The sequence below is a fragment of the Electrona antarctica genome (assembly GCF_951216825.1).
Source record: "Electrona antarctica genome assembly, chromosome: 12".
Lineage (NCBI taxonomy): Eukaryota > Metazoa > Chordata > Actinopteri > Myctophiformes > Myctophidae > Electrona > Electrona antarctica.
The window spans coordinates 8,529,002-8,555,620 of record NC_136793.1 but is presented as its reverse complement, the minus strand read 5'-3'; the positions used below and the strand labels follow the sequence as shown (position 1 = coordinate 8,555,620).

Here is a 26,619-nt window from a genome sequence, read left to right as displayed (position 1 = left end):
AGATTGCGGCACCTAGATGTGTCACAGAGACTGTATTTTTTTGGGAGCGTTCTACCCGCTGCTGGCGGGTAGAAAAAAAAGGTAATTAAAATGTTGACATATTATTGCTTATAGCACATTAATTAATTAATTTAGACCTGAGATCAGATTCTACAAAATGTCTTCTAAATCATGACAGTCTTCTGAAAAAACCTATGTTTCTATATGTCAGTGGTTCTCAAACTATTTCATTTCAAGGGCCCCAAAAAATTCAATTGGCCCCGGACTTGGCCCCTTTGGCCTCAGGGAACATTCTGTTGATGGCGGTCATTGACCGCCATCTAGTGGTGACCCAGAGTGGTGCAGAGCGCCCCACATATAACTCAATGGGTTTCGATTGAAAGCCGCTTTGGCTGGAAACTGCGAGTCAGGAAGTAAAAAATCCCCTATTTAAACGGCTGCCGCAAATGTCATTTAATCCATCAAAAACATCCTTTTTGTAAACGAGGATCATACCGTTTTGAGACATGAGGCACAAAATGTGCTTGTCTTGACCCGAAAAGAAGAATCCGAGATATTAGCGTTCAAAAAGCTGCATCCCCATAGACAGCATAAAGCCAGTGAAATTTCCATTACAGTTTTTTTTCCACCGGACCGCTACCAGAGTGTTATTCTTTTTCACTATAATTTTTATCCCATGATTTTGTAACCAATTTTTTCACCCCTGTGTCAATTATCTAATGTGATCCTGGGCTCTACACACCCTCCGCCAACCTAGTCCCCATATATGGGGGACATGGGGAGAGCAACAGACTCATGAACTCATGCTTCCTTCATGCCCGAGTGTCCAAGTTGCTCCTTTACACCTGACAGGGGGGAGTTTCCCTGGTTGGACGTAGCACGTGGAAGGAACACGTTATTCCAACCAGTTCCTTTCCCCCCGGCTGGCCAGGGGGATGCAGTTTAGAGACCAGGATCACTGCATGTATTTTGTGAGGGTACCTACCCTACCAGAGTGTTATGACCGCATACAGGACAGTTGATCACCGTAATCAATTGATATTAAAATAGTCGTCCAAAGGCGATTTTGGCAGCCGGGCCTTTGAAAAAAAAACACAGGCGTCAAAAGGCGATTTTGCCGACAAATGAGTTAATGATACTAAGGGCCTTCAAAGTATCAAATCAACAGTTTAAGAGGAATATATATTGAATTTCCGCTACAGCACCTTGTTGACGACCTCGCCGCGCTCCACGCCCGTCACACGCTCCAGCGCCACGGCGATGCGGCCAATCAGCTCCTCCATCTGGGCCAGGCGGACGTCCACCGTCTGCAGGGAGGCCTTCATGAAGTGCTCCCTCTCGTTGACCTCCTCCAGGCGCATGGCCATGTTCTCTACCCTGGGAGGACGGGCGGGAGAAAGGGTTAATTTGGACAGACACATTTAGATTTTTTAGAGTTTGGAAACCTTAAGCCAAATTCCAATTCTCATTCACACTCGCTCACTGGCGGTGTTATGGTGATATTGGTGAAATATGTGACCATCTTGTGGACTTCACACAACTTACATGGAGGTCTTAAAATACGTGGCCGGAAAAACCCGCCTATAGACCATTGAAGACCAATTATTTGTTTACAAACATTGGGACTGGGCGCACGGGTGACTGTTTCATGTAATCAATTCCCAACAGATCTCCAAACCTGTTGTTTTGGGGAGCGCTGGTTTCAGTTCATTCAACCTCCTCTTGTGTGTTGGCTAGTGAGATGCACCCTATAGGAGACATTTATACTTCAAAGCGCAACAGTGTTGCACACAGAGAACAGCTGATATACAAGCTCACATCGCATCGCGGATGCGACTGTTGTGAGCGTAGAGGTCTGCATGCGCGACAAGATCGCGGGACGAAGCATAAATTATACTTGATGGGCTGCAGGTGCACGTGCAGCCATGGACAAATAGGCTCTGCTGCGGTGATCATGAGCGCACCTCCCATTCTTATGACAGCGACTGGAGGTGTGGTTTTGAGGACAACTGATTTGAATTTCTATTATTGTTTACACACAACAGAAACCAATAGATTATATATTTCAAGAGTGAGAGAATACAATACAAATCCTAATCATTCTTCCTCTACACTGGGAGAAAAACAACATCTGAAAGTGTGATTTTTACACATGAGTGCAGTTAGAACTTTTCCATTGCATCTTATATGAGAGGCAGGGTTCTTGTGCTGCCGGTATGCGCTCGCATGCTGTTGCTAATCAGTGTGACGTCGTCTGTTAAGGCGTCTATAGGTTGAACTCTGCTAATAAACTAGGGCTGTCAGAACGAATTTCACAATATGAAAGAAATTCGAATATTAAAAAATATATATATATTCGAAAGCTAAAATTGTAAAATTGCCATTCGAATGGAGCTTTTATCATTTATTAATTCTATTTTATATTTTTATTTTGTTTTATATTTTATTTTATCCGCTGGCTTAATGTATTGAATAACGAATCTACCGCTGTTGAATCGGTCTGGCCGCTTCTCGCCTTCCAGACTAGAGTTATAGCAGGGGGCGGTGCTTTCGTTACGTCCTCACTCTATCAAGTGGGATAGCTGCCGCTGGGCGTGAGTCAGACTAAAGCAGGAAGCAACACTGCAGCAGCACACGTGTAAACAAACAAGGCAGAGGCTCAAGATAACAACAGGGAACAGGGGAACATTTACGTTCGGAAATATCGCACTGGACAGGAGAGCACTCGCCTATTAGTTTGCATTGCACAGTGCAGTCAGTGCGCTATTTCCGAACGCGGTGATGAGTAAAAGGTGGACGGGAAAATAACATCAAGAGAAAACGTTGTCTGCAGACTATGCATTACTGGCCTGTTCATCTGATAGCCAAGCTTTCTGTTAAAATAGAGAAACAATTGCTCTATTGCTGGTGATCTGGAGTCTGGAGTTGTCCCGTCCATGATAGACTGACTAATGAAACATTATTATTATTTTTCCGTGCAAACCATGTCATGTTGAAAAAATAGCTTTTGCGTTTGGATGGGGGGGCCCTCTAGTGGACAGAACGTGCATACAAAACTTGATATTCTGTGTATAGAGGTGTTTTTCAGTAGGCTATAATGACCTAAAATAAACAATGTAAATATTCGAATATTTTCGAAAATTACAAATAATGAAGCAATGAAATTCGAATTGGATTATAGAGGTGAACTGACAGCCCTATAATAAACAAACCACAAGGATCTACGATCAGTTGCTGAGTCTGCTGACGCTGGAACGTCGGTGTGGGAGATTTATTTCCATGGGGTGGTTTAATACAAACAGATTCAAACGTCACGGCAAAAGAAAATCTCACTTTGAATAGCTATGGGCTCTGATTGGTCACCCACAACTCTGGGGTGAGCGAAATGTCATTCAAACTGAGGAGTGCCAGACCAATCTGCCCAGGGATTGTTTTCCCTGTGGCAGATTCGTCTGGTTTCCAGACCATATGGTATCAGTTTCAGCTATCGGCTAAATTGTTATCTTAAAGATGGAGTGCCGTGGGTTTTGTACTTGTCCTGTTTTGTATGTGTCTCTATGGAGTTATCATTACTGTAACAAGACACCCAGGTGTGGTCAGACTATTGAAATAATACGTGTGACCTGTCCTGTACCTCTCCGAGGTGACTCGTATAATAATATATAAATAATACGTGTGACCTGTACCTCTCCGAGGTGACTCGTATAATAATATATAAATAATACGTGTGACCTGTACCTCTCCAAGGTGACTCGTATAATAATATATAAATAATACGTGTGACCTGTACCTCTCCGAGGTGACTCGTATAATAATATATAAATAATACGTGTGACCTGTACCTCTCCAAGGTGACTCGTATAATAATATATAAATAATACGTGTGACCTGTACCTCTCCGAGGTGACTCGTATAATAATATATAAATAATACGTGTGACCTGTACCTCTCCGAGGTGACTCGTATCCGCTCGTCATTGGAGGAGTTGAAGCGGTCGTCCTTCTCCCTGAAGTACTCCTCGATGCACTGCTCCTCGAAGTCGTGCACCTTCTTCAGCTCGTCCTCCGTGATGAAGAGCTCTGCGGCAAACAGGGACGTGCAGAGAGTGTTACAGACGCAGGGGCTGAAATCCCGAAAGAGGACACTTTTGGACAAAAAATAGCTGATCTACTAGATCAGCTATTTTTGGAGCGCAACCCAGCACTCTTTAGCTAGTGGAGATGCGGTGTGTAACGACATGGATTTCTAAACAAATATGTTCAACGCAAAATGCTGCGTTCAAGTTCAGGAGACTTCGGAGAAAAAAAAGCAATTCTCATGAATGCTGCCTTCCTGAACGCTTCCTTCTTTCGCTAATTTTGTCCAAAAGTGCCCTCTTACGGGACTTTTAAGCCTCTCTCTAACACTCTCTGCACGTCCCTGCGTATCGTCCCTGCGTATCACTCACTCAGTCCGTAGTCTCGCTCGTCGACGTCGTGCTTGCGCCAGCGGCAGCACAGGTGCTTCAGCGCCATGATCATGTGACTGACGATGATGAGGGGCGGCGGGAGCACGGGCCGCTCGTGGAAGGTCATGATCAGCTGGTAGCGCTGGAACTTCCACACCTGGTTGGAGATGGACTTCACCTCGAAGAACGTGTTACTGCGGAAAGGAGGAGGGAATTATTAACGTTGTGAACGTCGTGAACATATACGTTAAAAACTGGTCGCATATAGCCTATACTGTATAAGACAAAATACATTAAAGTGAATCATTCATTATTTATACATGAAATAAAACACATGTAATTTTATTGTTTATTTATTTTACAAATCAAGAACATGATCCATTCTGCTACCACGGCTACAGGTTATACACTCTGCAAGACGAAGAAAAACAAATACCGACGTATCCGTTTAAATATTATTTTTATTATTATTTATCTGTCAGATGGAGGGTCATGGCATTTCATATCAGAGGTAGTGGCTGTTTTGGGAACCATTTTGCAGGCACTGAACCACCCCGGTCTCAATGAGCGTGAGGTCGGTGGATTGGCATGGTTTCCACACATCGGTGAAGGTCAAGTGTATTTGGATATTTTTATCACTGGCACATGATTAAAAAAAACTAAAAAAACACAATAAAACTTACATAGACAAGAACAGACATGCGTACATTATCACGAGATCCAGAGAGCGATGAGAACGATGCAACTTAATCATAATAATCCTAATACCTAGTAATAATACCCGTTGTCAACTTGTCATAGCACCCGTTTTAACTATCTGTCTGTGTCCCTTTTGTGCCCATACTGTATATGGAGATGTCTGTAGCTGTCCCAGCAATGGGTATTTTGTAATATTTGATTTTATTACTTGCCTTTCTAAAATAATGTATAATATGAACATTGTATGTATTTTTGTTTTGGGTAACATATTGTATTTGTATTGTGTGTGTGTTGCCTTGTATTTTATTGCTCAGTTCATTATGACCTGTTGAGGGCATGTAGGTGCAGAGCTCTGTGATTAGAGTGAGGCAGCATTGATTGCACCTGTGTGAGTTAAACTCAGGCAGAACAAGCTGAGTTGCAGTGGTGCAAGGAGCTCTTCCTACGTCTAAAAAGTGTGTCCTTAAATAAAGAATATAAGATAAGATAACGTAGCTCTCCTAAAATAATCTGCAGAAGGCGCACACGGTATGTTACATGTTGTTATTTTCTTTGTCTGTAAACAATGTTGTAATTCTGTCGATCGTTTAATTGTTTGTGTACATTTCATTGTTTGTTTATATAATACAGGCATTTCATGATTCATGGACATTTCAAAGGACATCATGATTGACTGACAACAAGGACATTAATATTGCATGTTTAATTCAATGTGTTTAAAAGGATATTATGTTTTGTGTTGCAGTTTTTCACGTTGTCTTGGGGAAATAAATAACCTCGAGATATCAGTTGGAGCGTTTGTTATTCTGCTGGATAGGAGCGGTTACAGTGAAAAACGTCGCCACCACCGCCGAGGAGGAAGACCAGTTCCAGACGGCAGACGCTCTGCACAAGTCGGCGGCCGGCCATTTCACCTCCTCGCAACGGCGGTGAGCTTCGGGACAAAGCGTTTCAGTTCTACACGACACGACACGAGAGGAGCCACGAGAGGGGCTTTTCAGGACTCATCTCGCAGTGCAACATTCATCAAACCCTGCCTGCCTGTCTGCAAGCTCCAGCCAGCACGCATCTGGGGTAACGTCGCGCACAGGAATGAACTAAACCTAAAAATACGGGCAACGTGTGGACAAGCGGAGCAGTAAAGGAGTCAGCCACAAGAAAGCGGCGTCGTCCCTTTTTTCGGTCTTCAAGTTTCCTACAGGAGAAGGTTCAGTGCGCAACAATCAGGTGACGGGTCAGACTGTATATCGTGTGGGTGAAGAAAAATCGAATTGAGACCAGTTGAATTGTCTTTGAAAGTTGAACATTCATCTTATCTGAGAAATAATATATAGGTTTGAGTTTGAGACATTCTGCTCATTTATTATTTTCAAAGAGAAATATTTAGCATATTCTGTGTATTAATATTTGTAAAACTGTGGACAAGAGTTTCTACAAGAGTTTTCTATTAAGAGTTCATAAGAAGTTTTGATGCCATTTCATTTAAGAGTGTAATCCCAAAGAGGTGATATTATTTAATTCCATTAAGGTGGTGATTTAAAAATATAAAAATACATTTCATGTTATTTAGGTTGTGATTACAAAAGCAAACTAGAAAAAGTGCCCTTCCGGGCACAGGTCTCCACCAGGAGGATAGGAGTGTGTGTGATGTTTGGCAAAATGTTTAGGAGTAATGTTTAGGAGCCTTTGATGGCAATTGGATGATTTGAGGCATTTTGTTCCAAAAATGTGTTTTGCAAAAATCAACCTGTTGGTGGCGCTATAACAGGCCAATGTGAAAAGGGTGGGATATATTCCTCAGCCTAGTAAGAAAATGTGTGAAAGATTTCACGTAAATTGTATGCTGCGTTCATGATTTGAGGCTTTTGTTCAAAACGGGGCAATCTTGCAAACTGTGAAAGGCAATTATAGCCAATTAGGATGGAATATGAAATATCGGACAGATCCGACTTGAGCACATGACCATAGAGATACTGTGTAACGATTTGTGAGATTTGTGGACAGAATCTGGAGGAGTAATATCAAAAAAGGTGTTTTACAAAAGTCAGCCTCCTGGTGGCGCTATAAAAGGCAGATGCGGAAATTGCAGGTCAAAGGTTTGTCCTTGGCCACTAGGGAGTGTGCATGCAACGTTTCACGCAGATCGGTGCAGTTTTAGGTAAAAATGTGAAAAGCTGCCTCATGGTGGCGCTATAACAGGCCGTTCTGGAAAATGCGGGGCAGAGGTTCATCGTTGCCATCCAGGGAGTGTGTGTGCAAAGTTTGGCATCGACCGGGTTAACGGTGCCGGAGATTAGCTGTACACAGACGGACGGAAGGAAGGACGGACACACGGACGGACGGACGGACGGAGTGCAAAACATACTCTCTCCCCATGCCTTCGGCCTGGTGGAGACAACAAACAAAGTGCTTTGATCCAATTCAGGTGGTGATTTAAAAATACTATCTCATTTATTTCCGCTGGTGATTTAAAAACACTTTCATTTCATTCAGGTGTTTAAAAAGAAAAACAATAATTTAGGCTTTGATTTTAAAACAACTTGGTGTTTATATAGACATATCCTGGGTTGTGTATTATTATTATTATTCTAAACAAAGCCACTCTAACTTAAAGGGAACATTATGGATGAGGGTGTGATAGTTGCGCGGCTGCGCCAGAGCAAATAATTGCTGCACTAAAGGAAGAACAGGCACTTTTAGAAAAAGGGCTTCAGACTGAAGGTGAAGAGTCAGTAAGAGAGTCAATTAAAGAGCGCTTAGACAAAATTGATGCACACCTTGCTCAGCCTGTTATGAAAAGCGCAAAAGTAGAACAACCAAGTGAACCTGCAACAGTCAAGCGATCAGAGAGGGAAAGACGCCCAACGGAAAAAATGTGTGAGTTATTAGATCAGGACATTAAGAAGAGAGTGAGGACATTTTTCTCTTCATATCTAAAATTCAAGTCAGAGGTTCAATTTGTTAGATCACAGCTAAAAGAGGAATGCACAAAAACTGATTTAGATGAATACGTACAAACAGTTGAGGAATGCAAGTCAGATGTCACAAAAACGTATGAGAGTTTAAGGACAATAACAACCCCATCTCAAGATGTACGAAGGAAAGTAGACACCTGTGTTTCTGTAACTGGTGAAATGATTGATCTTCTGAGGAGGCGTTCAGCTGAGGTTGGTACTACAGAGTTTGACCCAGCAGCAGCAAAGGCTGCAGTCCTCCAGTTACTCCAAAGAGAAGATGCAAAGTCAATTTATGGCTCAACTGTGTCAAGAGCAGAACTAGGCAGCCAGTGAGGAAGTCAAGCCTCAGATGCAATCACAATTGAAAAGGTAAAAGCAGCAGCGCGATTGGCTTCAAAGAAGGTTGAAATATTCAGGGAAGAGGAAATTTCAGCCCAGAGAGAGAATGTAAGGAAGCTTGAAATGCAAAGGGACTTGGAAGCCAAAGAAAGTAACATGGAAGTCTCAGAAAAATTGAAGACAGCATTTGCAGTCATAGAAGCTGAAAGGAAGTTGAGTAAATTGGAGAAACTGAGAGACGTGGAAGCTTTAGAAGCTGAATATAACACTTATGTTGAAGAGGAATTGAAGCTGAATACCCAAAGAAGGGACGTGGAACCAGCAAATATCCTGTCTCCAAGTCAGCCTGTAATTCAACGGAGTAGCACTCCATGTGATCAAGTCCCTCAAAGTACGCCAATCCTTCCTTCCACTGAGAACAAACAAGAGATGACAATACATGAAGTCTCACTGGTTCAAGCGTTACAAGAGTCCCTGACGCTGAATAGGCTTCCAGCACCAGAGCCATTCATATGTACAGGAGATCCTCTAAAGTTCATCGAATGAAGCACCTGTTTCAAAGCTCTAATTGAAACAAGCTGTAAAAATTCAGCACATAGGCTGTACTATTTAAAGAGATACATTAGTGGAGAAGCACTATGTGTATTGGAAGGCACATTCTACAGAAGTGACGATCAAGCATATGTGCAGGCATGGGACGCCCTGAACGAGCGCTATGGACACCCGTTCATGGTGCAAAGAGCCTTCAGGGAAAAGCTCAACAGCTGGCCAAAGATTGGACCTAGGGATTCACTTAAATTAAGGGAGTTTAGTGATTTCCTGATCTCATGCAACAATGCCATGCCCTATGTGGAGGGGCTAAATGTCTTGAACGATTGTGAACAAAATCTGAGATTGCTACAGAAGCTTCCAGACTTTGTCACTACACACTGGAACAGACATGTCACTGAAGCGTTGATAAAAAGAAAGCCATTTCCAGGGTTTAAAGAATTTTCAGACTTTGTGGCAAGCGAAGCACCTGCAGCATGCAACCCTATCACCTCCTTGTATGCACTGAGGAAGGAGGATGAAAACTCTGGGAGAGAACCAAAACGTTTAAGAGCGAGCGTCTTGGCGACGACAACAGAGGTGCCAGAAACCTCCCAAAATACCAGTGATTGTGAAAACCACCATTCTGCAAACAAAAGAGAAATAAAATGTACATGTTGTCAGCAGAATCACTTCATTTATAAATGTGAAAGGTTTGCAGCTTTGTCACTAGAAGAAAAGAAAAGGTTTGTCATGGAGAATAGGCCTATCTCACAGCCCGCTTTCCACGCCCACTTCCGGTAAATAGTGGTGTCTTTAACATGAGCATTTACACGTTTTTTTCTCTGGAGAATCTAAGTACATTTTCTAATGTAAAAATGTAACAGACCAATATTATTATGAAGCAAACAAGATGGTAAATCAGCTCGAACAGATAGAACAAACCTTACCTTGAGAAAACAAAAGTTGTAGACTTCTTAAATTACCTCGGTTAACATGTAGTGTCTATGGAGTGACGTCACGCTATCACCACTAACCCCGAAAGGGGGCGTATTTAGGGGGCGGGGAAATTCTGTGAGATAGGCTTATAAGATGTGCTTTGGATGCCTCAGAGTAGGCCATATCTCCAAAAACTGCAGGAACCGGGCCACTTGCAATATTTGCAGGGGGAACCATCCCTCTCCACTACATGAGGAATATCAAGTCGAAGAGCCTTCTGGAGAGCTGGAGGCAACAGCTTTAACTGTCTCATGCAGTGTGGTTGGGGACAATGGTAACCGCACATCGATGATCGTTCCTGTGTGGCTGTCATCTGCAACAAAGAGCAGCCCAGAAACCTTGGTGTATGCATTGCTGGACACGCAGAGCAGCAACACATTCATTGACCTGAAAGCTTCAAAAAAGATTAAAGCAAAAACAGAGCCAGTCAAATTGAAGCTATCAACCATGACTGACAGGGGTTCAGTTGTGAATTGTCACAGAGTGAGTGGTCTAAAAGTAAGAGGCTACTTCTCAAAGGAGAGCATTGACTTGCCACCGGCATATACTCGAGAATATATCCCAATGGAGAAAAACAGTATTCCCACTAGAGAAACAGCGAAGCACTGGACTCACCTTCTCAGTATGTCTGAGGAGATGCCTGATCTATTGGACTCTCCTGTAGGACTCCTAATTGGCTATGATTGTGCAAGAGCCCTGAAACCAAGAAGAGTAATAGATGGGGAAGATTATGAGCCATACGCAGTCAAGACTGATCTAGGCTGGAGTGTGGTCGGATGCTCAACAGGTGCAAGCTCAAAAGATGGAACCTTGAAGAGGCCAAGTACAGTGATGGTTAAAATGAAGGCTGAGTGTGGCACAGAGAGCTTGGTACCACCACAAGAGGAGGAAACCAGGAAGAAGCTGAAAAGAAGGAAAAGATCAGCATCCAAGAACTTCACTGAAGTTGGACAGGAGAAGAACGTCGTCATCATTTCTGATGTGTATACACAGCCTTGACAGAGGATGCCGGACTGTCAGGAGGAACAAAGAAAAGGAGAAAAAGGAGGAAAGGAAAGACACAAGTGAAGAGGAAGGTCCATGGGGGCAGAGTAACTTAGGAAAGGAAGTTAAACGTCTGACACAACCTTCTATTCTTGAATGTCCAGTCCAAAACCTAGGTGCTAGTTGAGAATAGGCCCTGAGTTAAAAAAAAAAAAAAAAATGTGTTGATTAACTGTCAATTTAGGATTGAGAAAGAAGAGTTAAAAGTGATACCTTTATTTCATTAATAAGAAAAATACAGATTTCTACAGCCTAAATAGTTCATTACAGCAGTAATAAATCACTGTATTTTGGGGGCAGTGTAGCTGTCCCAGCAATGGGTATTTTGTAATATTTGATTTTATTACTTGCCTTTCTAAAATAATGTATAATATGAACATTGTATGTATTTTTGTTTTGGGTAACATATTGTATTTGTATTGTGTGTGTGTTGCCTTGTATTTTATTGCTCAGTTCATTATGACCTGTTGAGGGCATGTAGGTGCAGAGCTCTGTGATTAGAGTGAGGCAGCATTGATTGCACCTGTGTGAGTTAGGGGCAATTCACACTATGGTCCCGGGTTCGGACTCGGGACCACTTGTCAGATGTTGTGGTAATGTGAATGATGCGTACCGTTCCCGGGAGCGGATCTCCCAACCGTCCCCGAGACCGCATGGGGGGCGGGTCTCTGGACCGTTGAAGTGTATTCAGATACGGATCGTTCCAATGTGAATGCATGCGTACCTAAAGAAGGAAGTGGACTGTTTTTTTTTAGAACGTGACATGATCTCTAGTCGACGAGCCAAGCGTCAACAAAAAAAAACACAGACGCTGCACGAAGCGTAACACCAGCTCATTTCTCAACGCCGCCCGTCGCCGATCTACAAGCTCACAACACGTCGCAGCGCGACGCGTTGTGAGCTTGCAGATCTGCTATGTTGAATCTGCTATACACGCAGCACCGCAGTACGCGCTGATCTTGGACTACACGTGGCTCTTGGGCTTTGCTTGGCATAGTTTCCAAAGTAAAACAAAATAATAATAATGCTAAAGTAGAATCCATTAACACTTTGATTGCTACAGGATCTCGGCAGGCCTATTTTGATGTTGCTACCGTTTAACATTGCACAAAGGCCTTGTTCGGGGGCCCACAGCAAAATGTTCTCTTATAGCGAGAATCACACGCATACATCAAAAGAAAGCTGAACTTGTCCACTTCAATTTAAAAAATACATTTTGATTTTACCATGTTCCATTCTGGAGATATTGACCTTTTTGCAACACCTGCATTTGCCTGGAAGTGGTTATCTTGAACAGCGAGCAGAGTTATGGATGGTTTAAAGTCAGAGACATTGACAGGCAGATATAAAATTGAACCCAATAAATATCCTATACATCCTGTACACCGAATGAAAGCCCTGAATGTGTACTTTTACGAGGAAAACAGTATACATTGATCCCATCTACAGTTAGACAGTAATTGGTTATTGAATGCAGCTTGTGCCCACCAGATAACTTCAGAGAAGACATGGACGTGAACTACTCAATATTCACAAAATAAGGCCTATAGCGACATATAAATACTATATACCGTATGAAACAGAAGACTCTCTGCTTTCATAAGAAAAAAACTTCTACTGTAGTAATAATAAAAATCACACCCATGTGAAGTGAGTGGTGCAACTCTGTCCCATATTCTGTTCTCTGCTTATTCAATACAGCTCGCTATATACGGACTGAGGCAGAAAGTCATGTAAACCTTTTATTTACAGTTTGGTCTGTAAACTTCTACTGTAATAATAAAAATCCCACCCCTGTGAAGTGAGCGTTGCAACTGTTCTGTACTTATTCACTACAGCTCGCTATATACTGACTGAGACAGAAAGTCATGTAAACCTTTTATTTACAGTTTGGTCTGTAAACTTCTACTGTAATAATAAAAATCACACCCCTGTGAAGTGAGCGGTGCAACTGTTCTCTACAGTTGCACCGCGCAACTGTAGAGAACTCTGCTTTCTTTAGATGATGATGATGATGATGATTGCCTCGCATAATCTATCTCACTGCTTTCATTGTTTTGATCGCAGTAACATTGGGGGGGGGGGGGGGGGGGGGGTCATGGGCACATTGGGCAGCAAAAGTCTTGATCCGTACGGCTATAAAAAGTCCCATTCCACCGTTCGGTTCAGAACTATAGTATAACGGTGAGACGCGTTGTCATCATCAGCTGATTTTGTTTTTCAAGCTAGTATAGGGGAACATGCCTGGGCATGCACCACGGTTTAGGACGCGGAAAAGTTCGTTATACATTACACCCGGGTCGATTACGTCCCCGACGCGTTCATTGCGGTCTTATCACTACAATTATAATGAATAAAAAAGCGTTACAATCACACGTCCGAGCGATCTCCGATTATGACGGCTCTGCATGGCGATACGTGATCCACCAACGGAACACTGTCTGTTGTCGTGGCGGCCCCTCGATACTGTGGTTAGTTCGTAGTATTGTAGGCTCGGGGATCGTTTGGTCGCTACAGTATGAAGAAGGAAACATGCATCTGTCCATGTGTGTTGCAGACGTTTTGCAAAGCCGATCCGGTGCATATGTGTTTAGGCAGCGTTCCGTTCAAAATGTTTTTTTCCGAGAGACAGAGGAGAGCCCCCATGTCGCAAGATCCTCCTCCTGGAGAAACAGGAGGGGAGGGGGGAATCGAGTATTATAGTGTTGGGTGAAATGTCCGAGGTGGAAAGCCTGGTGAGGCGAGGTTAGGTGAAATTTGATTATTTTCACACACCGACTAGATCGGCATGGGCGCATCCATTTTACACTGGCTTCTACACGTAAAGCGGCCCGCCCTCCTGTTTTCAGGAGGGGAGGGTTTTTTTTTCTGATCACGTGAGCGGGACTAAGCAGCAATGACAGGGGGATGGTTCTTCATTGTCCGGGTGGGTAAAAAGATGAATGAAAGTATGCTATAAAAAGTGATTAGAACGTATGGATACGTGGTTCGCACCGGACGTTTGATTAATTGATAACGTATTGATACGCGATTAGCGTTCGCTGTGTTAAACTAATATCAAACACGACACTGGAGCACAGAACTGACTGACACAGTGAATAGCAGGCAGGCTGACAGTGACGTAATATAACGGCAAAGAGCCAAAAGAGGCAATGCAATGCAGTGTCTGGATTTATTGGAGACAATGTCGCAGAGTTGATGGTCAGTGTCCGTGCGCACCAGTCATCAAGCACACCACCATCTGGAGGATCAAAGTGTGTTATGCAAGTGTACCCGGGTGCGCTGTTGAATCTCGGGCAATGTGAATCATGGCCATCGGGGACCAGGCAACCGTATTCGGAAACGGTTCCAATGAAACGGATTCAGTCCCTCTCAGTGTGAATTACCTATTAAACTCAGGCAGAACAAGCTGAGTTTCAGTGGTGCAAGGAGCTCTTCCTACGTCTAAAAAGAGTGTCCTTAAATAAAGAATATAACATGTTGTTATTTTTTTTGTCTGTAAACAATGTTGTAATTCTGTCGATCGTTTAATTGTTTGTGTACATTTCATTGTTTGTTTATATAATACAGACATTTCATGATTCATGGACATTTCAAAGGTAGCCTACTGGGGGGAAGCCACACTGTGTGTCATAGACTCAATATGTCAGTTGGACACATTCAGTAGAGCCTGTGATCTTTTGTTGCCAGATGTAATTTCTTCGAGTGTAGTAGGACTATAATAAATAATAATACTCGAATGCCCACGCCCCCCTGTCAAAAACCACTAAAATCCCTAAAATTAAAGAAAGCAGCAAATGAAAAAAAAATACACTCACCTTTTACTTTCTCTAATAACAACCTAAAACATGAACCTTGGTTGAAAAAACTAAAGTTGTCCTTAAGTGAGCATGTTGCATTAAGCTAATGATCTGAGGATCAATGTTTCTAAACATAATGGGCTGGCGCCCTCTGCTGGGCTGTGAGGGTATTGCAGTGAGTGTGTAGTGTAGTGTGTTTGGGTGTGACGTACTTGAAGACAGCGATGAGCAGGTTGACCAGCAGGATGTTAGCCACCAGCAGGTAGCACGCCATGATGGCGGGCACGATCCACGCGCCCGTCTTACAGGGTGGCAGAGTGACGGTGTGACCGTCCTCTGTGGTGATGTTCTGGCCGCAGGGAGCTGCACGCACACACGCAACGCACGCACGCACAGACAGACAGACAGAGAGACACACACAGACAGACAGACAGACACACACACACACACACACACACACACACATAGACACACACACACAGAGCGGGTTATACCACCTCTATATGTGGAGTCTAAACAGTGGAATTGTGCATGATTTACAGTGCAGTAGACTATAGGCAGGCCTCAGTGTACAGTACAGTGTACAGTACAGTGCAGTAGACTATAGGCAGGCCTCAGTGTACAGTACAGTGCAGTAGACTATAGGCAGGCCTCAGATGCAGACAGTCGCTCACCAACATGCCGCCACCGTTCTCGTGAGGAAGCCTCTACAACGGACACTAAACTAAAGTACATTTCCCTTTCTGTCTGTCTGTTTTGTGTTTTCTTTTCCCTGTAAAGTAGCCAGGGCTCCACCGGGCGCGTCAGCGTCGCGTCGCCGTCACCGTCAGGGAATGTTCCCTTTTTAATCAATGGAGGGTGGCTCCACTGCCCGCGTTGCGTTGACGGAGACGCGACGCGTGCATTCAAATTGATGCACGCGTAATGAACGCTATACAAGCTCAAAACATGGCGCAGAGTGAAGCCTTTTGAACTTGTACTATTCATTGTAATTTGTATCATTGTATGTTTCCTAACGAGAACGGCAGCTCACAGGCAAGACAAACATAAAGTACATTCAGAAACCAGTGGTGGAAAAAGTACATTTACAATGTGGGCATTTAGCAGATATTACTGCAATACAGGTGGAATCTAGCAATGTAGAAATACTCCCTTACAAGTAGAAGTTACAAGAATGCACGTGTGTAAAAGTACAAAAGTATTGGTGTCCAAATGCTTGGTAAAGCTTGTCTATTTTATTTTCCAAATGGCCGAAATGTGTATACTTATATAGGGCTGAAGTGCATTATGGGTAATGCATGTTTTTGTCAAAATCTACAAAGTAACTTAGCAACTAAAACGTTTTCAAATAAATGTAGCGGAGTAAAAAAAGTAGGACAATATTTGGAGTAGAAGTAAAAGTATTGGAATTTGGAGGGAAAAAAAACTGAAATACAGATACCTCAAAATTGTCCTGTAAATGTATACTTAGTTACTTTCCAGCACTGACTAACAGACAAACACACACACATGTAAACCGGCCGACAGACAGACAGACAGACACCAAAGACAGACAGACAGACAGACAGACAGAGAAGGGGACAGTGGTGGAGTGAGCACTAGAATGATAGGGGGAGGGGGGAGGGGGTGCTGAAATGTGCAATCTGAAAAAAGCAAAAATATATTTCAAAATATATTCATCATGTTTCGTCATACAAACTTGCGTTTCCTCCAATATATTTAAACACGCGCCCAATGCGCGATGTTTAAAATATATTGCTGTGTTTATACGCGTGCGTGCGTGCATGCCACAGCCTCAGCGACATATGGGTTGGTTGGTGCCTTGTGTCGTTTCAAAGGTCATTTATATATGTATACGGCTGAAACGACACACAAAACATGTATCTTTTTTCTTTTCTTAACGTGTGCATTGTTTTAAACATGTTTTTTCCATCCGTGATGGTTCAGTTGCTGTGGGAAAAGTCTTGTGTTTTGTTTTTGCAATGGTGGAAAGTTAAGTACTTGTACTTAAGTACTTTATAGGCTTACTTAAGGACACTTTTTTTTACTAAAATTTTTTTTTACTAATTTTTAAATGTCAATACATTTATATCTACTCAAATATATTGTACTTTTTACTCCACTACAATTACAGTTACGTTGTGGATTTTGAAGACAAATATTTCAGCCTTCAGTATACACACATACATTATTGCTGATGATTTCCTGATTTATTTTCTTTTTTATAGAAGTGTACATTTGTACGTCTTTAAATGCTCTGATTAATTGAAAATGTTGTGTGCTTATCATGGTGTTGTCATACTGTGAAATAAAAAAATAATCCAATCAATCAATCAATCAATAAAAAAAAATGCCCAATACTTTTGTACTTTTACCCAAGTACATTTTGCAGCAGAGTATTTCTACACGATGGTAGTGATACTTTTACTTTCCACCATTGTCCATTTGTTTGCCTTATAAGGGAGTTCATTCTCATGCGCGTCATCGCTTGATGTTCAATTAACCCACACAATGCAGCCCAAAGATCAGAGAACTGAAGTAATTGTTTTGTTAGTATTGTTTTTTTTTAATGTTTACCTTATGTAAAAAAAAAAAAAAAAGCCTTTGGATTTAAACTAAAATAAATAAATAAATACAATTCTGACAACTGAACCACATGAAAAAACAGAGATTGCTAATGATGGGATGTGACCACACATGTGGGTTTGGGGAGGTTTCTGTTTAAAGGACAACCTTTTTTTGTATTATTATTATTAGCCATGGTTCATGTTTTAGGTTTTTAGAGGATTTATTTTTGTATTTAATTTTGATGTACTGCTTGCTTTCCTTTTTAGTGATTTGTGCTATTATTATTTACTATGTGTAAATAATACAAGTATATATATATATATATATATATTATAAGTAAAGTATGTGTATAGTACCACTTGACCCCAGGAAATTACATCTGGCCAAAAACAGATCACCAGATCTATCTGGATACTTTGGGGATGCCATACTGTGTGTCGTAGGCGTAATATGTCCGTTTGTCACCTCCCCTTTCACATTCAGTAGATCGTGTGATCTTTTGTGGCCAGCAGGTCATTTCCTGGCATCTAAGGACTATAGTAGGCTAAATAATAAAGAATATTGTAAAACAAAAATACATATGTCATTTAGCCACTTGGCCCGAACGCCCTGTCCAAAATAATCGTAAGAATCTCTAAAACTAAAGAAAGCAGTAAATGAAAAGAATTCAATAAACTAAAATAACACTCATCTTTTCCTTCCTCTGATAACAACCTAAACATGAACCTTGGTTGAAAACCAAAAAAAACAAAGTTGTCGTTTAAAAATGATAATCGTGGGTTACTTATTGTAATGCACGTGAGGGTTGCAGTATTATATGCAACCCTCACGTGCATTATATAGTATAATATGGAAGTTATTACGTCTGTTTGTCAATTAGCGCGTATATATACTGTACATAATGGATCAGCAGTCGATCTATTGCCGTGTTTGGATAGGAGCGATAAATGAGTGATGTGATTTGCGATGACTCTCTGGGGACAAGCTGTGCTGGCGTAAAGGGGGTGGGGTGGGGTGGAGGTGGGGTGGGGTGGTGCAACAATGGTTTCGAGTGACAGACAAGTGTTTTTAGCATAACCAGCCGTAATACTTCTTCAAAACCAAACCAAACAAACAAAATGCAATGGAAAAACAACCATCAAGAGCACGAAGCACCAAACTTTAACTGTTGATAGCTTCCCTTGATGATCTGTGCAAAAGTTATCACAGCAAACGTGAAACTTTGCAATGTATATCTGACGGTATTTGAAGAGTGTAGGCCATGAAACGAGCATGTCATTGGTCGGCCAGCCAGTGCATTAACAGGATAAAGTTGCCCTTTACAATATTGCCTTGGATCAGGCGTACAACAATTGGATACATTAACCCATTTAGGCCTGACGTCGAAATTTAAAAAATGTCTTCTAAATTCTTACAGTTTTATATACCCATGTTTCTATATGAGTGGTGCTCAATATTTCATGTCAAGGACCCTTGAAAATTATATGTAATTGGCCGCCGATCCCCGTCTGAAAATATGTTGTTCCAGGGACGCAAAAATTTGAGTTAAAAACGTTCTCCCTGAAAGAATATATATTCAAGATTATATATAAGATTTGTATATATTATATATAAGATTTGTGCCACATTTTCATGATTTTTCTAAAATAGCAGACCTACAAGCTATGAGCTTGTAGATCTGCTATTTGTCAATAGCTAAAGTGTAACACAATGCTTAAAACACCAAAAGGGGTTCCCGTACAGAATGGCTTAAACTAAGCAACAAACCTCAGGCCATTCCGATCTGTGATTGGTGAAATAGCGTAATAATAGGAGGGTTTCCTATAAGACAATTTAGCACAATATATGAAGTTGACGATGTGTAAGTATTGTCATTCTAATCCTGTGCTGTTCTACATCCACACAACCAGTTGAAGAAATTGCAGACTTAGGGTTTTAACTGTTGCTTTTCATGAAACATCAGAGAACATTAATGTGGAAGATTCTTCTGAGCGTCAATTCATGATCAAAGCAATAGAACATGAATTATACAGTATTGCTAGTTTCACCCATTCGGATATTCTTAAAATCTCTTTTTAAAAAAATGACACAAATCAGTAGTGGCGACTGAGAACTACAACCCGTTTATTAACAGTTTGACGGCCGAGAATTGTTTACTCCAGTGTTCCGATGCTGCGTAATACGACATCCCCGCTATTTGCTTTATGTGTCTAAATCGTATCGCATTAATAATAATAAAAAAAGTCCGCCTCTGCCGCGCAGCAGAGGGAGTTAGCTTCATGTTATGATGACGAAACCGGAAATCGAAACTTAAGCTGGGCTGCTAGGGCTTCTGGGAAATTGAGTCCAATGCAAGTGGACGGGGGTTTTGTCTGACTACAACAGCCTCACAGCCCCCTCCATTCTGCTTGGCAAGATGGAGAACGGCGCAAGATATTTTCGGCGGAATTTCGAGGAAAAAAAGCCCAGATACTTCAGCGTATGATCTAAAGGTAATAAAACAATCCTGGCAGCGTAGAATATTTGATTTTAATGCGGGAAACACAGATTTCGCAGTAGAACTGTTAAATGGGTCTGATCATTTGTTTTTCTTTTAATCCCAAGATTTGTGCTACTCTCCCTCCTCTGCCAAGTTAGCAGTAGCACGTGGAAGGAACACGTTATTCCAACCAGTTCCTTGACGCTGAGGAGAGAACACGCCCCCCAGCGTCCCCGGCGGGAATCAAACCCGGGACCTTCCAGCTGTGAGGCGACTGCACTACCGACTGAATCAAACCCGGGACCTTCCAGCTGTGAGGCGACTGACTGCGCTATCGACTGAATCCAACCCGGGACCTTCCAGCTGTGAGGCGACTGCGCTACCGACTGTGGGAATCAAACCCGGGACCTTCCAGCTGTGAGGCGACTGCACTACCGACTGAATCAAACCCGGGACCTTCCAGCTGTGAGGCGACTGCGCTACCGACTGTGGGAATCAAACCCGGGACCTTCCAGCTGTGTGGCGACTGCGCTACCGACGGAATCAAACCCGGGACCTTCCAGCTGTGTGGCGACTGTGCTACCGACTGTGGGAATCAAACCCGGGACCTTCCAGCTGTGAGGCGACTGCGCTACAGACTGTGGGAATCAAACCCGGGACCTTCCAGCTGTGAGGCGACTGCGCTACCGACGGAATCAAACCCGGGACCTTCCAGCTGTGAGGCGACTGCGCTACCGACTGAATCAAACCCGGGACCTTCCAGCTGTGAGGCGACTGCGCTACAGACTGTGGGAATCAAACCCGGGACCTTCCAGCTGTGAGGCGACTGCGCTACCGACTGTGGGAATCAAACCCGGGACCTTCCAGCTGTGAGGCGACTGCGCTACCGACTGTGGGAATCAAACCCGGGACCTTCCAGCTGTGAGGCGACTGCGCTACCGACTGTGGGAATCAAACCCGGGACCTTCCAGCTGTGAGGCGACAGCGCTACCGACTGCGTCGCCTCTTTTTTTATTATTATCCCATTTAGACCTGAGAACAGATTCTACAAATTCTACAGTCTTCTAAATCCTGACAGTTTTATTGGAAAACCTCATGTTTCTATGTCAGTGGTGCTCAAACATTTTCATGTCAAGGACCCCCAAAAATATATGTAATAGGCCACCGACCCCCCCCCCCCCCATCTGAAAATATGTTGTTCCAGAGACCCCCCCAGTAGCAAAGATTTGAGTTAAAAAACGTTCGCTCTGAAAGAATATTATATTCAAAGATTTGAGCCACGTTTTCACAATTTTTCAAAAAAATAGCAGACCTGCAAGCTCGTAGCGCGGCACTCGGTGCCGCGCTACGAGATTGTAGATCTGCTATTTTTCAACAGCTAATTAAAGTATAACATAATCCTTAAAACACCAAAAGGGGGTTCCCGCCCAGAATGGATTAAACAAACATTTTTATTTATTTTAACTGTCTGAACCAAGAAAATCTAAGCATGTGAGGGGCAACTTCGACCTGTCGGGCTGCATGCACATCTTTGTGTTTCGTGGCCACTGCAGTGGTAAGAGTGAAACATGGCATGTCAAAAAGGCTGGAATGACATGTGGGTTGGTTGGGAGGGAGGGAGGGACGGAGGTGCAAATGGGACAGGTAAATATACGGTTAAATTTAAAGTCTGTATATAGCTCTAGTGGATTTACTGGCGCTCTGACTGCACTGGGGGTGCAGGAATATGTGGCCCCGGCCGTTACTACGCCAGCTGCCGTGAGTTCGGAAGTAATTTTCGACCACCCAGACTTTTGCGCTTTTCAACTTCCTATTACGCATATCTGAAACAAACAAAAGAACGAAAGCATTATTTCAGATCTCTCGTCTTTGGGCCACTTTTCCTTGCATTCGCTATATACAAACGCGCACGCACGCACGCACGCACGCACGCACGCACGCAGACACACACAAACACACCATATTTTTTATAAACAGCCGTGTATACAGGTCAACAACAGAGCAACAACAGTCTTTCCCCCTCACACACAAAGATCCTCACAGAGATGTTTGATTTATTGATTCAAAGAAAAAGGTATTCTATACAGTGTTAGAAACAGTATCAACGTTTAAAGGGGTATTATAAAGGTACGGTTAAGGTATAGCTACAAACAGCTACAAAAAAACACATTAAAACGACAGTCAGTCACTCAGATATGATACAGTCTGTTTCTAGCGGAAATGTAACTAATTCAGCAGCAGTAACACTATCGTTTTCTCTTAGTCAGTTGATTCTTCATATCCATATGAGTGAAACGGCCGGGATGACATGTTTATTTTTATTATAATGAGGCCATCTAAAATCCTCCTATGGGGATTACAATGCAAATAAAAAGTACATGAACCCGCAGAGTTATAGCGCCCTCTACCGACATTGACGTCAGACTTCGGTGCTCTATAAGGAGACGTTTCCGCTACACAGCTATTATTTAGATATCAGTTCGTTACAGATATCATGTTTTTCTTTTAAAGGCCGCTATTGCCGATGCCGATATGATGACCGATTAGGAATAGTTTATTAAAAGGATTGTGACATAAAAAAAGGTTTTGTAATTTTTCTTAATTTTTTTTAGATTTTCTTCTTTCTGTGGTCTGGGGTTTTCTGGTTCAAACAAGTGCTCTGATATTCCTGCTGTGTGTGATGTAGCAGATGTCACTGTTTCCACTGTTTTGCCTGTTTTCATTGCAGCTCAAAAGGCTTCCAAACCCCAGAGAAAACTCCAGACCACAGAAAATCCACTGAATGTTCAAAGTTAAGGTTTTTTTGGGTGTAATTGAGGTCATAAAACCTAAAAGAATAACGAAACATTTATGAAAGTTAATGTCATGAAAACTTTAAATCGTGCATCCCTATTAGGAATAGGTTGGTAGTTCTGTAGTGTAGCGAACGGATAAGGCTCTGTGAGCGAACGGATCAGGCTCTGTGAGCGAACGGATCAGGCTCTGTGAGCGAACGGTCCGGCCAGGGGAACTTAACCCATTTAGGCCTGACCTCAAAATGTTAAAAAAATCTTCTAAATCTAAATAAATATTTTCCCGATTTTTCAAAAATAGCAGACCCACAAGCTCGTAGCGCGCCACTCGGTGGAGCGCTATGAACTTGTAGATCTGCTATTTTTCAATAGCTAAATTATAACATAATGTTTAAAACACCAAAAGGGGTTCCCGCCCAAAATGGGTTAAAGGATCAGGCTCTGTGAGCGAACGGCGCCGGCCCGGCTGGCCGGGGGAACTTACGGTCGATCTGGTCGGCGAACACCTCGCCGTATATCATCCAGTAAGGCATGAAGAAGATGTTCCTGGCCAGCATCCAGGACGGGTCCTCGTTGGGGTTCAGGATGGCCTGCCGCGCCACCCCGAAACTCATCAGCACCACTAGCATGATGATCACAAAGTACATCATGTCTATCATCTGGAAAACACAAAGTACATCATGTCTATCATCTGGAAAACACAAAGTACATCATGTCTATCATCTGGAAAACACAAAGTACATCATGTCTATCATCTGGAAAACACAAAGTACATCATGTCTATCATCTGGAAAACACAAAGTAAATCATGTCTATCATCTGGAAAACACAAAGTACATCATGTCTATCATCTGGAAAACACAAAGTAAATCATGTCTATCATCTGGAAAACACAAAGTACATCATGTCTATCATCTGAAAACACAAAGTACATCATGTCTATCATCTGGAAAACACAAAGTACATCATGTCTATCATCTGGAAAACACAAAGTAAATCATGTCTATCATCTGGAAAACACAAAGTACATCATGTCTATCATCTGAAAACACAAAGTACATCATGTCTATCATCTGGAAAACACAAAGTACATCATGTCTATCATCTGGAAAACACAAAGTACATCATGTCTATCATCTGGAAAGACATAGAAACACAAAGTACATCTAAAGAAAAAAAAGTCTTACGATTGTCACGCACGTTACCGCAGTGAAATTTGTTCTCCGCTCGGGAATCATTTGATTAGTTGATTTGACCCCCCAATCCAACCCACTGATGCCGAGTGCCAAGCAGGGACTGACCCCCCAAACCAACCCACTGATGCCGAGTGCCAAGCAGGGACTGACCCCCCAATCCAACCCATTGATGCTGATTTTTGGATTCTTTTTTTTTATTTTCGTTTTTTTCAAGTCATATGAAAGCAGGGAATCATAGCTTCAAATTGACATATTGGTTGTTCAGTTTGACCCACCAGTTTTGGAGATATGGCTTAAGGAGTAATGTCTTGCAGAGAAACAGCGAGTTGAGAAAAGAGGCTTGAAAGGTTCACTTCTGTGGTCTCTAACATTACACCTAGCTACATGTTTAAGCATTTATGTCGATTTCAGCTCTGACACATATTTCAGACATGCTCTTCTATTATGTGAAGAGTCTGCCTATGCTATTAACTCATTTTGGAAAAAAAGAAAAAAGTTTTTCTCTTCTGGTGAAAAGTTGGAATTTGCGCGGGCGGGCTCTCAGTCAAATCTGGTCACATATATTCTATGATATATCCATACACATACTAAAACGTACCATCTTTCCGATCATCATGACGTAGGGTCCCAGGTACTTGTTGACTCCGAAGATGTCGAGCAGGCGGATGTACCAGTAGATGATGTTGACGCAGTAGATGACGCGGCCGTAGCTCATGAGCGGGGGCTCCTGTAGCCTCAGCACCATGCCCACGCTGAATATGAGGATGGCCATGAGGTCCGTGATGTTCCAGTACTCCTGGAGCCACACCTTCACCTTCTGCAGCAGCTTGCCCGGCTCCGACATCAGGATCTGGGTGATGGGGGTGGGAATTTATTTAACCTTTATTTAACCAGTAAAAACACATTGAGACTGTGTCTCTTTTACAAGTGGGAACTGGCCAAGAGACAGAAACAAAATTATGCACTTCAATACCACCATCGTCAATGTTACATTTTGGACCAGCAAATACAACATCCATAATACACCTTAAAGTACCTATGAATAAATCAGTCACCAAAGTCCTACTTTTTAGTAGCAGGGCAAAATACACAATATACACGATCTGAGCCGACATAATAAATATCTAGGCATGAACATAGGCTAGTATACATATCCAAACATGTGCAGGTGTTGGACTGTACATCTACGATGATCCTTTTGAAACTTATCAAGGGAAATTTCAAAGCCAATATTAGTCTGGACTGTAGATCGTTCCATTGTTGTTCCAGTGTTGTTTCAGTGTTGTTTCAGTCAGTGTTGTTTTCGTCGACTAAAAAAAGCCAAAAAGCTTGTACTGTGGGAACCAACACACAGGCATCGTTCGAGAGGACGTCCCACACCGACCTATATACGTGGACGTACTAAAGAAAGATGCTGGCGCAGAAAGCACAAATGAGCCGATGGAGGGCCAAAGTATAGACAGAAAGAATCAAACTTATCTTTTGCATGTGCATTGCATTACACCGTGCTGGCCACAAGAGGGCAGTATGAGCTCAACAATCACACCAAGGTGCATGGAGACGAGTGGCTCTGACATTAATGATGAATGCGTTTCAATTCCTACGTGAGTAGAGAGAGAGAGAGAGAGAGCCATGGCTGCACAATAAGGTATCTCCCCATCGGAAAGACATCCTTCCAGCTCCTCTTTAGAGTCACTTTAGAGTTCTCTGTCTTCTCCTGTCTGGAGCACAGACCAGGCTCAAGTAGTTCTTTATCGCCACAAGTCCTTGTGTACGGTACGGTACGGGTTGAAGGGAACAGTGGGAGAATGGCTGCCTGCCTGCAGACACAAAGCAGGTACAGAGTGTACTGTACTGTACTGTACTGTACTCCAGTGGTTCCCAGAGTGGGGTCCGGGGACCCCCAGGGGTCCTTGAGGGAGTTCCAGGGGGTCCCCAGCTAAATGATAGTTTGGAACCAAATGGACCCTTATGGGTCACTGTCCCTCTCTTCACTGACTCACTGTCCCTCTCTTCACTGACTCACTCTCTCCTTCACTGACTCACTCTCTCCTTCACTGACTCACTCTCTCCTTCACTGACTCACTGTCCCTCTCTTCACTGACTCACTCTCTCCTTCACTGACTCACTCTCTCCTTCACTGACTCTCCCTCTCTTCACTGACTCTCCCTCTCTTCACTGACTCACTCTCTCCTTCACTGACTCACTCTCTCCTTCACTGACTCACTCTCTCCTTCACTAACTCTCCCTCTCTTCACTGACTCACTCTCTCCTTCACTGACTCACTGTCCCTCTCTTCACTGACTCACTCTCTCCTTCACTGACTCACTGTCCCTCTCTTCACTGACTCACTGTCCCTCTCTTCACTGACTCACTCTCTCCTTCACTGACTCACTGTCACTCTCTTCACTGTCCCTCTCTTCACTGACTCACTGTCCCTCTCTTCACTGACTCACTGTCCCTCTCTTCACTGACTCACTCTCTCCTTCACTGACTCACTCTCTCCTTCACTGACTCACTGTCCCTCTCTTCACTGACTCACTCTCTCCTTCACTGACTCACTGTCCCTCTCTTCACTGACTCACTCTCTCCTTCACTGACTCACTCTCTCCTTCACTGACTCACTCTCTCCTTCACTCTACCCCAGGGGTGCCCAGTCTTGTTTCTTTTTTTCTTTTTACTTGTACTACTTTTTCTACTTCCTCCCATGTTTCTGTATATGGAAGTAGGTTTTCAGGTTCTTTGTCTCGCAACAGTTTTATATAACTTCT

The 26,619-nt window shown here is 42.8% G+C and overlaps 1 protein-coding gene across 1 annotated transcript in view; it reads right to left on the bottom strand.

Moving 5' to 3' along the window:
• Positions 1 to 26,619, bottom strand: part of trpm3 (transient receptor potential cation channel, subfamily M, member 3) — a gene marked incomplete at both ends in the record, with an annotated part of 426,331 nt that overhangs the window by 6,101 nt on the left and 393,611 nt on the right. Inside the window, 7 exons of the mRNA XM_079516029.1 lie at positions 1,206 to 1,377; positions 3,947 to 4,079; positions 4,448 to 4,641; positions 15,026 to 15,176; positions 21,555 to 21,683; positions 23,137 to 23,311; positions 24,447 to 24,698. Of these exons, the coding sequence (XP_079372155.1) occupies positions 1,206 to 1,377; positions 3,947 to 4,079; positions 4,448 to 4,641; positions 15,026 to 15,176; positions 21,555 to 21,683; positions 23,137 to 23,311; positions 24,447 to 24,698 (1,206 nt within the window). The remainder of the gene's footprint in view (positions 1 to 1,205; positions 1,378 to 3,946; positions 4,080 to 4,447; positions 4,642 to 15,025; positions 15,177 to 21,554; positions 21,684 to 23,136; positions 23,312 to 24,446; positions 24,699 to 26,619) is intronic.